General features: G+C 34.7%; 2 protein-coding genes across 3 annotated transcripts; both read left to right on the forward strand.

Moving 5' to 3' along the window:
• Positions 1-1,246: 1,246 nt before the first annotated feature.
• On the forward strand, positions 1,247-4,203 carry LOC130804430 (7-deoxyloganetic acid glucosyltransferase-like). The gene is made up of 2 exons (XM_057668857.1): positions 1,247-1,931; positions 3,116-4,203. The coding sequence occupies exons 1-2, from the start codon at positions 1,436-1,438 to the stop codon at positions 4,069-4,071; spliced, it is 1,452 nt and encodes a 483-aa protein (XP_057524840.1). The 5' UTR covers positions 1,247-1,435; the 3' UTR covers positions 4,072-4,203.
• Positions 4,204-5,428: 1,225 nt separating this feature from the next.
• LOC130804664 (beta-amylase 8) lies at positions 5,429-16,112 on the forward strand. 2 transcript variants are annotated; one of them, XM_057669189.1, is made up of 10 exons: positions 5,429-5,999; positions 7,627-7,851; positions 8,294-8,374; positions 8,669-8,872; positions 9,716-9,910; positions 10,001-10,165; positions 11,299-11,559; positions 12,830-13,042; positions 13,232-13,451; positions 15,790-16,112. In XM_057669189.1, exons 1-10 carry the CDS (start codon positions 5,550-5,552, stop codon positions 15,813-15,815), a joined length of 2,040 nt encoding a protein of 679 aa, XP_057525172.1. In that variant the 5' UTR covers positions 5,429-5,549; the 3' UTR covers positions 15,816-16,112. The 2 variants fall into 2 exon arrangements, with proteins under 2 accessions (XP_057525172.1, XP_057525173.1); XM_057669190.1 differs by lacking the exon at positions 8,294-8,374 and having other exon boundaries at positions 7,778-7,851; positions 8,686-8,872.
• Positions 16,113-16,178: the final 66 nt, after the last annotated feature.

Below are 16,178 nucleotides of genomic sequence, written 5' to 3' on the forward strand. Positions count from 1 at the left end.
CATGTAACAGTGTGAGTATTTTACTTCAGTTTTTTATACTTTCATTGAATATTATTTGAAAATTACTGTTACTCTTTATTACCCATCCGTTTTATATTATTGATTACATTTGAAATATTTTATATGTAAAGAGAGAAATTTAAAATATAATTTTTATGGATATAAAAAAGTTAAAATTATATAATTTTATCTGATTTGTTTCGAAGTATATTTTTATAAAGAAAAAATTATAAGAAACTACATAATCTATAAGTCTATTTACAAAAAACTACCTTATATGTTTTTTTCAAAAAACTACCTAATGTGATATTCATCTCTGCAAATGACTACGACTTAACGGAAAACGTTAATTGACTGTTAAGTTTGAGGGCTTGACTAATTTGAGAGGTTAAGTTGTCTATGTGGCAGTATCTCATTGGTCCTCGTATTTTTAAATTATTAAAAATTAAAACACATAACTTAACAAAATAAAAATAAAAGATATTTGACGTCATTTTTGCCCATCATAATGATTTTTTTCAAAAAACAAACGTCGCGATCTTTCGAAAATCTGGTCGAAACAAGTACTTATTGACCTATTTTCGATACGTAAACCGAAAAATATTTAACGTCATTTTTAACCCATCATAAGGATATTTTTTCAAAAATGGACGTCGTTTTTATTCTTCTGTGGTAACTCTTTCAAAAATCCATTCGAAACAAGTACTTATTCGTCTATTTTCTGAAACGTAAACCGAAAAGATATTTAACGTCGTTTTTACCCATCATAATGATATTTTTTCAAAAAATAGACGTTGCGAATATACTTATAGTGTAACTGTTTCGAAAACCCGGTCGAAACAAGTACTTATTTAAAAATACGAGGACCAATGAGATACTGCCACCTAGGCAACTTAACCTCTCAAATTGGTCAAACCCTCAAACCTAACGGTTAATTAAGGTTTTCTGTTAAGTAGTAGTCATTTGCAGATAAACTTATTAGGTAGTTTTTGCAAAAAAAAAATAAAAAAAATACATAAGGTAGTTTTTCGCATATAGATCAATAAATTAGGTAGTTTTTATTTTTATAATTTTTGCATTTATAAATTAGATATACATATTTATATTTATATTAAGGCGTGAAGAGAAGGGAGTAGGCTTTAGTAGGCACTAGGCTATAATGTTTTATTTTATGACTAATCAGACTCAATACTCAATAGTCAATTGTGTTAGGTCATTGTCAAGACATTAATGAAATTTACCATTACCTAATTGCATTAAAATATTCCATCTCTACTCTCAATTCTCATACAAAATCAACATTAATGAACTAAATCTTACCTAAAATCAAATTTATAAAACTTATCTTAATCAACACTGTTCAATTCAATACCTGTTTCGTTATTACAACTCATATTGTTGTCACCTAATCTTTGGACCATTACAGATAACAATAATGGCGGAACAACTTCAAGCAAGAGAACCTTCTCCTTCTGTATTACTTCTCCCTTTACCATTACAAGGTCCCATTAATGCCTTCCTAAAGCTCGCTCATCTTCTTTCTCTCTGTTCTGAGAATCTCAAAATCACCTTCGTTAATGCCGAATTCGTTCATCGACGTCTCCCGGACCTTCCATCTCGGTTTCCTGGAATTAGGTTTTGCGATTTTCCCGATGGAATATCCGACGATGAACCTCGACCTCCGGCGAAGTTTTGCGGTATGGTGGCGATGTTTGAGGCTGAGGTTATTAGTGCGCTGCCGAAGTTCATGGAATCTCCGACGTCGGTGACATGCTTGATTGTTGATGGAGTTTTAACTGCGGTGGGAAAGAAAGCTCAAGAGTTAGGGATTCCTGTTGTTTATTTTTCGACGTTGGGTCCTTGTTGCATTTGGGCCAGCTGTTTTTTTGTTCCTAAGCTTGTTGATTCTGGTCAAATTCCTATTAGCAAAGGTAAACTCATTTCTTAATCTCAATTATTGTAAATATAATTTAATTTAATTTTGTATGATTCTCTGTACACCAGAATATTGACAGTCAATGCATTTTTACTTTTAGTGTTATTTGACTTTTTTATGTTTGGTAGATACGAGTAATTAATTTTGAAGTAGTACTAGTACTGTAGACTAGTAGTAATTGAAATACTTTGACTAGAAGTTGTCAATTGGGAATATAATTTTAGGCTTGTATACAAGATTTATATATGAGGAAATTTGATTTAAAATAAATTTGATGAAATTTTATCTTAAAATTAATTGGTGTTAGAAATATCATCTAGTAGTTTTTCTGGGGAAGGCTGATTTTTTTTTTTTTTTTTTTTTTTTTAGTTGATCAAAAACTGTCAACTTTGAAAATACTATGATAAATTTAGGCTTGTACACAAAAGAATAGTTGACTACTTGACTCGACAATAAACACAACGAGGTTCATGTTAAAACCAATTAGTGTTAGAAAGAGTAGTTCATCAAGTATATGTTAGTCAACCTCACACTAATTCTTCGATATAGAATCACATATAGTTATTTTCCACATTTACACTTTTTTTTTTTGAAGAGATAGGCTAAAGGAGAGTAATAGCGGTGGATAAAATTTAGGCTTAAATGATTTTATTCTATGCCTGTCTGTTTCGAGTCGATTGAAATTTCATGAGTTGGACACCTTTGCCTCATACTTTTGTTTCACATCAATGGTATCAATTAACATCACTTAAATTTAGATGAGTTGGTCGTACTTTTAGTATTTCACACTTCAGGATAATATTTGATTTCCTTGCACTATAATACATTTTTTTCAAACTACTTTTTTTGCTTTTCAAAAAGAGCAATTCTTGTATGATATCATTTAATAGTGACACACGTCCATATAGTGAGTACTTTAGTATCTAAAGCATAAATTTTAACATATAAAAAGACGTGTTAAGCATTAAATTATAAAAGTGACCATTTTAAGTTCAAAAATAGATATTTTTAATCAATTTACTTGGACTACTTAGTCCAGTTGAAAATTGTCTTATGGTGAGACTGTCTTACATGATAAGTAAATTTGCTATATCATCAATTTATTATTTGCATATGCTATAATCTCCAAAAATTTCTAGAAAAAGTGACTTTAGATAATGACCAACTTCCATGGTGTAGGAAAGGACCTGAAAGAGTCTGTAAGTAACATCCCTGGCACAGAAACGACCACATTAAGGTGGTGTGATCTTCCAAGTATTTGTCGGACTGATGACTTAACGCACCCTTATGTCCAGCTAGTCCTTCGAGAGTGCCGAGACTTGCCAAATGCACAAGGCCATATACTCAATACTTTTGATGATTTAGAACAGCCTCTACTTACTGAACTTCGTTCTCTTTGTCCAAACCTCTACACTATCGGTCCAATCCACCTGCATTCCCGAACCAAACAGCAACCTGAAGCCGAACAACTAGTCTCATCCAACAGTTTATGGGAAGAAGACAGAAGCTGCATAGCATGGCTTGATGATCAACCCTCAAAATCTGTGATCTTTGTTAGTTTTGGCAGCATTGTGTCCCTTACAATAGACCAGGTATTGGAGTTTTCGTTTGGTTTGGTAAACAGTGGGATTCGATTTCTTTGGGTTAGACGACCAGGCTCCATCGTTGGAGTCGAAGATGGGTGTGAAGAGAGTTCCCTGCAAGTCCCAGCAGAGATTTTAAAAGCTACACAAGAAAGGGGGTTCATTGTTAAATGGGCTCCACAGGAAGAGGTTCTGGCACACTCTGCTATTGGTGGGTTTTTGACTCATAGTGGGTGGAACTCTACATTGGAGAGTATAGTGGAAGGAGTGCCAATGCTCTGTTGGCCTAATGGTATCGATCAACTGGTGATCAGTAGGTTTGTAGGAGATGTTTGGAAGATTGGAATTGACATGAAAGATGTATGTGACAGGGTTGTGATCGAGAATCAAGTGAGGGATCTTATGGAGGGACATAGGGAGGCGGTTTCGCAGAGGGCAAACCGTTTGTCTAAATTGGCTGCTCAAGCAGTGAGGGAAGAGGGTTCTTCATGGCAAGCGCTACACCGTCTGATTGAAGACATAAAATTCATGAGATTGAGTTGTAGACAGTAGAAGTACATTTGCAACTGTGCTATAGTTAAACTGATTTTTCGACCTTGTAACTCTATCAGCTGAGGGTTGTAACTTGTAACTTTCAACCTGGTAAACTATTATTAAAGATTTGCATTCCGCTGTCTCGATTCATGATTGATATGGTTGCAATTGAACTAGTTTAGAAGTTCACAAGGAAACACATTGGTATTACAAAGTGAAGGATCTTATTTACATACTTTTTTTGGGCTCCGTTTTACTCATTTAGCATTATTTGCTATTTAAGTTTGCCCTACTTAATGTGTAACATTATTATTATAACGTAATAGGGAAGAATGCGTGATTGATATAGAAACTCCCCTAAGAAGAAAGAATAGAGAACCACTCATCAAGTACAAGAGTGAGAGAACAATATAAGGGTTCTCACAAAAGATAGTTGTGAGACAATCACTCAGTATACCAAAAATTATTATTCTAGAAACTATGATGTAATTGATCATTGTAAATTATGAAGATACTATTGGGTTTATTACAAATATCGCGTGCGCCTAAATGTCTATGAGTCCATCAAATTATGCTCTTAGATTGGCAACGAGGATTGATTTACAACTGTTTGAGGGGAAATGAGTAATGATCATCAACTGAATCAACTAGTATTGATCCTATGTATTTTATTAGTTGCATAATTTTAAAAATTTTTAATATTCACAATAACATTAGATATAAGTAGGGTGAAAAATTGAATTTTGGATCGTTGTTATGACAAACTTAAATCAAATCGAATTAAATTCAATTTTTACATTTTGAGTAAAAGTTCAAACTAAAATTTTTCAAAACTTAACCATACAACTTACACTTTGAGTCAAAAGTTTAGTAATTTATGAAAAATATAATTAAGTGTGATCTTAAAAATATGTCTTTTGCTTTATTTCATTATTTCACTAGATGTTTTTAAGGAAAAATACAAGAAACTACCTAATATAAATTATTTTTTTGTAAAAATGTACCTAATCTATTTATTTTTCAAAAATTTACTTTATATGACCCCAAACGTTTGCAAAATTCTACTATTTGACGGACCATCAAATGGAGATTTGACTAATCATGTGTTTGACATATAAAGCCACTAATTGAACCTTATGTGACAAAATTTTCCCACTCCCAAGCATAATTCCTTGTCATAGGGTTCAATTAGTGGCATCACGTGCCAAACATGTGATTGGTCAAACCTCTATCTGTCAAATGGTAGTGTTTTGCAAACATTTAAATCAATATAAGATATTTTTTATAAATTAAAAATTAATTAGATAATTTTTTATAATAATTATCATACATTTGCCAATTTCATTAATTTTTTTAAAAACTTGTATTATTTCACTCCCCTTTAGTTTTCAAACAAATGTAGAGCTTTTTTTTTGTGCCATGAAAATTGAAAGGTGCTAGACTAGACGACATTCCTCTAAACTCCAATAAGAACACCGGGATCAGTTCAACAAAAAATGAACAACGCCGGCAAAAACACAACTCCGACAACGTTCAACCGAATTGAGTCCCAGCAAAGTCCCCAGAATCTCACTCCTCAAATCCCAAACCCTTACCCCAACAATTTTTCCCAATCTAATTCCCACCATTACCAACTCATTTCTCAGCAACAGCAAAATAATCGCCGTCCCCGAGGTTTCGCCGTCGCTCCCAATAATTCATCCGCCAGTGGAGATGGTAAAGGAAGGAGAGAGAGGGAAAAAGAGAAGGAACGAACCAAGCTTAGGGAGCGTCATCGTCGAGCCATCACAAGCCGCATGTTATCTGGACTCCGGCAATACGGGAGTTTCCCTCTTCCTGCACGGGCCGATATGAATGACGTTCTTGCTGCTCTTGCTCGTGAAGCGGGTTGGATTGTTGAACCTGATGGCACTACTTATCGTGCTACTGCTCCACCACCGCAAATGGTTTGTTCATTTTGTATACTTAAACCATTTGTTTTCAGCTATCCAATGCAGTACCTTGATCCTTGCTATTAATATTTGCACATAATTAAAATTAAAAATTATATACGATTAGATACTATTAAAATATGCTTTTGGATGAATCAAACAAGATTACAAAGTCTTAACTATGTTAATTTATAGGGATGAATATCAATTGATGAAAAATAAATGGCAAATGATTGATAGCTGATTATAGTGGCTGAATTGACTGGTTGATTTTATTAACTAGTTTGACCAGCTGATTTTGAAGCTGCTTGTAGCAAACATTAGGAATGGAGTAGGTATTACTAGATGAAATTATAGATGGGTCAGTGGTATGCTAGAGACTAGAGTAGGTATTGGAAATAAAAGGGTTTAAATTAAGTCAAAAATAGACGGAGTATATGGAATGTCATTTTGCAAATAAGGTGTTGCAAGCTAGAAATGAAAAAGTATTTTTCAAGTGATTGTTTGAACAACTTGATTCAAATTATCGCAAGAACGAAGATATCGATCAAGATGTAAAACACAAGATTTAGTGAGTTGCGACCATGTGATTGAAATGTTCCACTAAGGTTAAAGAGAAAGCTTTTACCGGATTACTATTTAACCAACACTATTATATGGCGTTTTTTCATATTAGGCTATTGTAGTGTTGGTCTTAGAATGAGTTTCAAACGAGATATGCGAATTGGTCTTAGAATTGCACATATAGTTGACGTTCACTTGGTCATGCGCAAAGAAGATTCCGTGGTTACTCGGTTGGAAAATTAGATTGTTGAAACTTTTAGGAACTAGCATAGAAAGAAGAAGTCGAAAATACATAAACAAAAGATTGAGGTCGACTTTGTCAAAAAAAATTTAGATAAGAGTCCTACCGGGAGTCGAACCTAGGTCGTTGGATTCAAAGTCCAGAGTGCCAACTACTACACTATAGAAGTATAGAACCTCTTTGGCTCGTGAAATATGACTAAGTTTTACTGTGCTGGTTGTCATTAACTTACCTTCACCCTCCTTCTTTATCCAGGCACGAGATCGACAATAACAAGCAAAGTTAGGAAGGCCACAATGATTTAGAGAAAATAATGACATGAATAATTAAGATTTAATCTAATTTCAGTCATATTCCAAGGGTTGGTTTTAATCTAAGGGTTGGTTTTAATCTTGAAAAATGCATATATTCTAATTTCAGTCATGCAATGATTGGAACCAAACTGCACTGCTTTTAGTGTGAGGATCAGTATTTGTTCTGATTCCATTCTCAATGAACCAAAGATTTATAGTTCTATATTAAATTGGATCATCATATCATGTGCACGCTATGTGTATTAAGTTGCAGATTATGTTTGCTATCAAGGGTCAATTGGAACAACCTCTTTGTTACCTTAATAAGGGTAAGGTTGCGTATATCTGACCCCAAACTCGGATGACCTTGGGTTGATGAAATGTGATAATTGGATGCTGTTGATCAATATTTAATCTATTGGGTCCTTCCCTCAATGATGACGTCTGTTAAATTTATTACTAGTATGAAACGTCAACTCTATGTGTTTTTTTTAAAAAGATTAACTGGATATGTTGCATTTAGATAAATTAATAATGTTGACAGGGAGGGCTTCCTGTTAAGTCATCTGAAAGCCCCCTTTCTGCGAGCTCTCTGAAGAATCGCTCCATGAAAGCATCACTAAACTGTCAGCCAACAGTTCTTGGAATTGATGAAAATTTGTCAATAGCATCTCTTGATTCTGTTATGGTTACAGATATGGAAACAAAAAGTGAGAAATATACGAGTACCAGCAATATTGAATCAACTGATTCTTTGGAGGCACATCAGGTATCATACCACCATGCATGATGCTTATGTTTTAATTACACTTTGGTTATATGATAGAGCTTAGAAGGCAGCCCGTAGAGAAAAATTATGGATTCTGGATTGTGTTAATAGTCCTGATATTGCAGACGTGGCACCTTTCCGGTGTTATGATTGCTACATGGACATCGCAATATGATATTTGTCTTCAAAAATATCCATTTTGTCATAGTGATTAATAGACCTTTTACAACCAATGCACATTAAAGAAATAATTATAATGGCTGACATGTTAGAATAACAACCTATAATGGTTCTTACTCCATGATTTTAAATCATATGTTACGTAACGTGGTTCTGTGGGACGATAAGCTTGAAATATATTATAAAGCGTCCATTTTTATCGGAACGGCCTCAAAAATATTCCATGTGGAAGCCTTCTAATCTAGTGGTTTTTGTACTATAGTTGATACAAGATGCCCAATCAGATTTGCGCGAGAATGATTGCACTAGCACCCCACATGTTCCTGTATATATTAAGCTGTCAGTAAGTAATCAGTTATTACCTTGGGATTTATTTTTTTTGCTTCTTTTTCGATTGCGTTTTTCATTATATGTTTTGATTAAATTGTTCCGAATTCTATCCATGGTTTTCACTTTAACTTGTCAGATACCCAGCTTATAATAATGTATACTGTATCCAGCCATTGTAATTGCCAAAATTCTTATATTTTGAACTTTTTGTTCCTTTTCTAAATCCTTTCTGTGATTGAGCTATCCATGTTGATTTGGTTACCTAATTGCTATAAATTTTTGTAATCTATGGTCTTAACTATGCTAGAGTGGCATCATCAACAGTTACTGCCAGCTTCTTGATCCTGAAGGCATCAGACAGGAGCTAAAGCATCTGACATCATTGAATGTGGATGGTGTCGTGGTGGATTGTTGGTGGGGGATTGTTGAAGGATGGAATCCGCAAAAGTATATGTGGTTGGGATATAGAGAGTTATTCACGATCATCCGAGAATTTCAGCTGAAAGTGCTGGTAGTTGCAGTTTCCTTGATCTCTTTTGTTCATTGCTATTTTAACCATTTCTCAAATCTGCTATGGTGAATTGTTCTGCAACACTGCAACCTGAACACAGTATGTATTCTGGTAAAGGCGTGGCTTGAAAAGTTTTCTCTGACCAATTTTGATGTAATACTAGAGACTCTAGAAGACCGCACTTTGTAGGTTCCAAAGTGTTGCATAATACTTGTAGGAGCAGTTCTTGTTTATGTTATAATTGAAGAAGCAATGCTGTAGTTAGTATTTACTATTTGCTAAATAAAAATTTTGTTGGCTTAAATGAAAGGTATACCTTGGAACTCTGGAAGCACAAATCTCCATTAGAGACTAAAGTGTATTTTTGATGACTACAGTTTGATTAGGATAGCATTTCTTGATACTGGTTTTCTCTCTCTTATTTTTCCATGTTTTTAATGCCATTTGATTTTTACACTTAATCTGCCCTCTAACTGAAACGTGGGGGAAAAAGAACAATTAAGTGTGACTAATAAAATTAGATTTGGGGGCTGCCACTTGTGCTGCATGACAGCAATACTAGAGGATGCTTATGTTACTAAAGGATGCATTCAATCTTAGTGGAGGCCCCTTTTCACTGTTTATTTAAGATAACACGGTTGTGATAGACTATCTAAATGTTGGTTGGTTTCTCTTTCTCCCAACTCCACTGCTTCACATTCATGATTCACCTGGCAAAACCCAATCATGCACCTCTGATTCCTTGCATTTGACGTTGACGCTCATAGTTTGTGTATCATTCCTAGAAGTAGATTTTTGAGGACCATCTAAATTAAATCAACGAATTTACACAATTTTTCAAAGGTTGTTTTGGCATTCCACGAGTATGGAGGAAGCGATTCTGGTAATGTATTCATCCCACTTCCCCACTGGGTTTTAGAGATTGGGAAAGACAACCAAGAGATATTCTTCACAGATCGTGAAGGGCGTAGAAATACAAAATGCTTGTCATGGGGCATTGACAAAGAACGTGTTTTAAGAGGAAGAACTGGTATAGAGGTAATTGTGCTGTTCTTATTTGTGTTTGTTTAGATAAGAGGAAAACCATTTTGTTACTTATCTGAAAACAGCATTCTAAAACAAATGTAGGTTTACTTCGATTTTATGAGGAGCTTCCGTTCAGAGTTTGATGATATGTTTTGTGAAGGACTTATTACTGCTGTTGAAATCGGTCTTGGAGCATCTGGCGATCTAAAATATCCTTCTTTCCCAGAAAGATTGGGATGGAGATATCCTGGTATTGGTGAGTTTCAGGTATAAAATTTTTTATGCTGACTCTGATCTTTTTGCGTCATTTTTGTTTCTGACTGATGCCACTTGACTCTGGTTGAACTCCTTTTAATTACTGTGTGTCTGACTGATGCCTCCCTAAACGAGACTTTTAATTTTATGGTTGGTGTCTTTCGTGTATATTCAGCAAACAACGCCGAAGCCTTAATCTCAAGGGGTAGGATCGCTTTGTTGTGTATGTGTTGAACTCTAAAATGATGAGACACTCCTCGAAATTTATGCTACAGTGAGACGTATTAACTGGAACTAAAGTACTCTTAAGAACCCTGCTCAAACAACCATTGAAATGTAGTCGTTAACAGGAATGATTTCAGCATCTCCTTGTTCTTGGACTAATTATGTGTATTAATCAGATGAACTTTACAATGTCATATCGTCATGAGAAAACCTTGGTTCTTGAAGTGCTGAGCCTTTCTTTTATTATTTTCCAAAGTTTGAAATTGGATTCTTGAAAGTGACATATCTAGAATGTTTGGTGTTTACGTTTTGGAAAAAATATCAAATATTGATTTCACTGTCATGACCCCAATGGTGTATGAGTAATAGAAAGAAAAAAGAATTTTGTTATGGTATGCTTTTGAGAAGTAAATGAGTTCTTGATCTGGTCAAGTGGTACTATTTCAATTCCTGTCATGCGGGAGCAACTTTCTGAAAGGTTCCTTAAGTGATTGGTTGCCTTTATTTTGTTCTTGGGGAAAATTCTTCGTAAAAGGAGGTTTCATTTAATTTTGTCACCTGAATCATTTATCTTTATCTTTTTTGTTTTTAAGGATTTTCACTATTCGTAGACGAGGCTAAGGCAGTTGCACCAGAAACATACTATTAACATATCAGGTGCACTGAACATCCTGCAGGCAACTATTTATGGAGAACCTTCATAAACACTTTGCATTGGTCAGTTGGCACCAAGTTATGTTTCCTGTATTGCCGTGCAAAGAGTCATTGGAGAAGGAAAATTGTGTCTTACATTTCTTGATTGTGATGCTTGCATCTCTTTTATTTCTGAATGTGCTGAGAGTTTGAGAAACTAATCAAGAAGTGACAATCTATTTTTCTTTTGAGGTCCACCTAGATGTGTAACAAAAATCTTAATTTAGTGTTATGACAGATACATGCAACAGAATTTAAGGAAGGCTGCGAACCTGCGCGGGCACTCATTTTGGGCAAGGGGCCCCGATAATGCTGGGAACTATAATTCAAAGCCATCTGAAACAGTTTTTTTTCGTGAAAGAGGTGACTATGATAGCTACTTTGGACGTTTTTTTCTGCACTGGTATGCTCAGATGTTGATAGACCATGCTGATAATGTATTATCACTGGCGAGACTTACATTTGAAGAAACACAAATAGTTGTTAAGGTATCTCTCTATTGATAAGCTTAAGTAGCTATTGTAAGTCATTTTTTCCCTCCTTAAGCTTCTCTGATGACATCAAATGCGTTACAGTTGAGTAGATCTTACCCTTCACAAACTTTGTATCCCTATTCTCCTTTTATATTTTAGCTGCTAAAGAGCATTGAATATTTCTTGTTAGTTTTCTATGATGGGAACTGCTGCACAGCTTATTCTTGGCTTGCTTTAGAACATTTTTATGGAAACTGGGACTTTAATTTTGAATATCTTCTTTACATCATCTAGGTATGCATATCTGGAAATATGCTTCAGGGTCAAAAAAACTTGAATGAAAGCAGATTTACTTTGCTGTTGATTGTGTTCTAAGGGAAAGTTCCAGGAAAAAAACGCATTTGATTGTGTTTTAAGGGAAAGTTCCAGAAAAAAACACATAAATCTTATCAGTCATTATGTTACTAATTATTAAACTGTATAACATTACCTAAAATGGGGTAGCTTTTAAAGGGCTCATGAGTTTTGTGGGAAAGGGTTGAATTTACTTACTCCTTGCTTTAGTTTTTTATATTGGGGTACATTTTGGTGTTTATTCATTTATAAGTCATGTTCTTTTTTCAAATAAATTCTTTTATGGGGAAAGAAGAAAATCCTTTCTAGGCATGATAGAGACTTGGAATAGAAATGGGAGGAGAGTACCAAGACTCATGTTCTTGCCTTTATAAAAAGGTTGTTTTTTTTCTTCCATTCTTTTGAATTCTTTACCCGTCCCTCTTATTTTGTTCTTGGCACTTTGACATTTGTGTTTTCAAAAACTTTGATCATGAATATCTTAAGAGGCATAATGAATTGTGTTATGAATATATTTATAGACCAATTTGTTTAAAAAAATATTTTTGTAAAATTTATTTTTTGAACTTGCTGTATCATATAATTAGAGATTATATGAAAAAGTAAGTTGAAGATTGGGTAAACCAAAATCCCAAGAAAAAAAAAAGAACGGGGCGGTACTATGTGTTTATCAAATAAACGAAAATAAACACATTTATGTGAAGAAAATTTGTTTTTAACCCTTTCCCTCAATCTGCCTATAAGCCAAAATGCTTTGGAGGTTTGACATTGAACATGCACAACCTTTCCCTTGATGCATATTTTAGCAAAAAAAGTGAGGTTGGAATCTAATTTTTAATGTATTTGTCTAGACAACTGAATGTCAATTGTCAACTATAATCTCTGAAATGGAACTCTAAAGTGAAGGGAATCAATGTTTACGTTTTTGCAGATCCCAGCAGTCTATTGGTGGTACAAGACCCCTAGCCATGCAGCAGAACTTACGGCAGGTTTCTATAACCCCACAAATCGAGATGGATACTCTCCAGTTTTTGACGTTCTTAGGAAGCATTCTGTTACAGTTAAGTTGGTTTGCCCGAGATCCCATGTTCATTTTCGGGATAATGATGAGTCATTTGCTGATCCCGAAGGTTTGAGTTGGCAGGTGATTTTTCTGCCTCTTAACACATAGTTTGGACACAGGCAAACTATTTGTTCGGTTTCATTTTTCTGCCATCCTGGTGCAATAATGTGATTTTTGTTTAGTACTTTGAAGATATACATGTTTCATTTATTCCACTTTTGGTATTGAAAGTAACAATGATGACACTGAAGTGCACTCTGCTTTTAACAGATATTAAGTGCTGCGTGGGACTGTGGTTTGGTTGTTGCTGGACAAAATGCAGATCCATGTTTCGACAGGGAAGAGCACCTAAGAATGATAGAGACTTCAAAGCCAAGAGATGATCCTGATGACCACCATTTTTCATTCTTTCAGTATCAGCTGCCACCCCCTTATGTTCAGAGAGAATATTGTTTCTCAGAGTTGGATTATTTCATCAAATGCATGCACGGTAAGTGTTCTTGATATTTGTTAAATGGTATGAATGTAAATTAATTAAAATTCAACCAAATTGAATGTATATAGAATTTGATTTTTATGCGTAAAACAATTATTGCCCAAATTTATAGATCAAACGAGAGAGCTCGTCCCAAAAGACTATTTCAGTAGGTAAGATAGCCCATTTGATCTATATACCCCTCATTAGCTGTCCAAACAACCAATGTGGGACAAGTCCCAGATCTTGCAATGCCCTCAAATCTGTTTCACTGAATCGACATGACCAAAAAATTAGCAAACTAGCCTGGAACAGTTGGGGTAGGCACTTTCATTTGCATGTATAATGAGTCCTCTATTATACTTTATTCTTGTAGTCTTTTTCAATATTGACCATTGGTTTTCTTATTATTTAACTATCATGTTTACTGTAATGATTGACTAGAACTTTGAATTTCCTACTAATTTCAGTTTCTTTCATCACAACTTCCTTATGTACTGGAAAACTTTATGGTTAAAAGATTTTAACATTTGGCCCCAAAAGTCAAATTTGATACACATGTACGCAAATATAGTAATATGATATGATCCTACGAGATTTGTACTAGATCTTGGAAATTTTCATATTTTGGTCAAATTGCTTCATAATTTTAAGATATAAGTCGGACTTTTTTTACCAAAACATATGCAGCAGTGATTGTTCATTTAGAGTCTTGTACTCTTGATGGGGAACATAAATTGTTCTATTGATCTGTTGTGTTAAAGAGGGGATTGGTGATAACTTTGCTGGATGCACGAGGACTTGAACTTTGTAGGGCTCATCTCTTGAAAATGTAGTTTGAGGGGATGGGAGTGGAAGACAAGTTTACCAGTTTTTCTTTGCTATCCTATTTCCACATTTTTTTCTGGTCGGCGCGTGTGTGTGTGTGTGTGTTTGGCTATTGTACTGTTTTATGCTTCTAGCATTTGATAAGTTCTAGTCTGCTGACAAATTTTCGAATCAGGGTGCAATTTGTCCCTGAACTTAAAGCAGAATTAGAAGTTGAGAGGGACGTGGAGAATTTGAAACCTAAAAGAACTTTGCAGTGCATGGTCTATAAATGGACCTGCAATTTTACCATATTGAAAAATAAGCATACAACATATATAATACCCTTCCAAAACACATACTGTCTTTTGAATATCTGCATCTGTTTACAATGGCAATTTTCATCACCCCCTCTCTCCCCTTGGGGACCACTTATGAGAGATAATAAAAGGAAAAGCTAGGTGTAATAAACTGGAGTCGAGAGAGCTGGGCAAATCAAAGAGTTAATTTTAATAAACTAGAGTCGAGAGAGCGGGGCAAATCAAAGAGTTGGAGGGAGTAAACTCAGTTATGCCAGTATGAAAATTTTCCGACAAATCAATATGGTGTAACTTGGAAATCTATTAACAAAGAATTGCCATATTAGGCACTCATGCCATTTTCAAGCTTATAGACCAGCTGGAACTTTCACATTTTCAATTAGTATAAGCTACGGACACGGTCTATGGATTGATACCTTTCTACATTAGTAATAAGTCCCCTTTTTTTTACCATATTTTACATGTTCTCAATTTCTAACTGTTTTATTTTTTTGTAGAACAATCTGTATGTATACTTGAAAACCCATGAGATTACAATTGTCCCAGTGCCTTAAGGTCCATGCCTAGAGGTTGTTTCACATTTGGTACTTGTTCAAGTGTTTGACTTGGCTATAATTTGAAAACTTTCATGATTTTAGTGTCCATATGTCGGTGTGTAAAATATAGGCATGAGTAGTTGAGGTTGATATGAAGATTATGAGTAACATTGCATCAAGACGTTATGTATACTGCAATCTGTCATACTTGGCAAGGAAAAGGTCCAAAATAAGAAGAAATAATTTTTGGATCTTTTGAGAATGAGTTGATATAGTTGTAGAAGGCTTTCTCTTCCACCCTTGTGATTGCCTAAGGGTGTTCAATTCTCAACCACCTACAAGAAGAGGATCAATCTCTCTCCTCTTGCCTATAAGGGATTTTCTTTACACCATAATTAAAAAAGTTTTGGATCTTTTAATATTAGGGGCAAATGGAGGGGTAGAGGTTTGGCATGGTGTTGAATCCCTAATGATTGCACGAAGATTAAACACTTCTTTTTGAGCTATCTGTGGTGTGCTTGAATTTGTGATGGTGTTTATTGAGAAATCCATGCTCTGTTTTTACAGAAGTTGGATCGAGTCACTTTTGTAATCTTCTAGAAATGTCTGATCAAAATCTGAATTGTATCGAGTAAAAGCTTATTCGTATCATTTGTTAATGATTGACGTGCTGTATGATTCGTCTTTCAGGAGAAAATGCATGTCATGATTCATGAAGACCCGGCTCAAGTATAGTTTATGAAACTCATGTTAATTGAATATATTTAGTCTTCAGCATGAGCCAGCGTTGACTGCCTTTGGTGGGAATATATGGTACGATTTGTTGATCACTAAAATTTGATGCAAGTAGTATGTTCTCCAGGTAGTATTGCTTGGCACCATGCTAGTCATTGTATGTATTTTCTCTTATTACATACTTCTATTTTGAATCCAAGTTCTGTCTTTGAATTAATCATCTTTTTTCTGTTAAATGTTCTCGACAAGGTTTTTATATGAAAAGAGTTCTTGCTACATATTGGTTATTCTATTCCATGCCGATTTGAACTCATTCATGAAAGATCGAGATGCAAAGCTACATA

The sequence above is a fragment of the Amaranthus tricolor genome, chromosome 17 (assembly GCF_026212465.1).
Source record: "Amaranthus tricolor cultivar Red isolate AtriRed21 chromosome 17, ASM2621246v1, whole genome shotgun sequence".
Classification (NCBI taxonomy): Eukaryota; Viridiplantae; Streptophyta; class Magnoliopsida; order Caryophyllales; family Amaranthaceae; genus Amaranthus; species Amaranthus tricolor.

Bases quoted from the DNA above. Each gene is read 5' to 3' on its own strand.
- LOC130804430 (XM_057668857.1), top strand. From the start codon at position 1,436: ATGGCGGAACAACTTCAAGCAAGAGAACCTTCTCCTTCTGTATTACTT. The intron at 1,932-3,115 runs GTAAACTCATTT...TCCATGGTGTAG, and splicing joins TCAAATTCCTATTAGCAAAG to GAAAGGACCTGAAAGAGTCT.
- LOC130804664 (XM_057669189.1), top strand. From the start codon at position 5,550: ATGAACAACGCCGGCAAAAACACAACTCCGACAACGTTCAACCGAATT. The intron at 7,852-8,293 runs GTATCATACCAC...TTTGTACTATAG, and splicing joins ATTCTTTGGAGGCACATCAG to TTGATACAAGATGCCCAATC. The intron at 13,452-15,789 runs GTAAGTGTTCTT...TTCGTCTTTCAG, and splicing joins TTTCATCAAATGCATGCACG to GAGAAAATGCATGTCATGAT.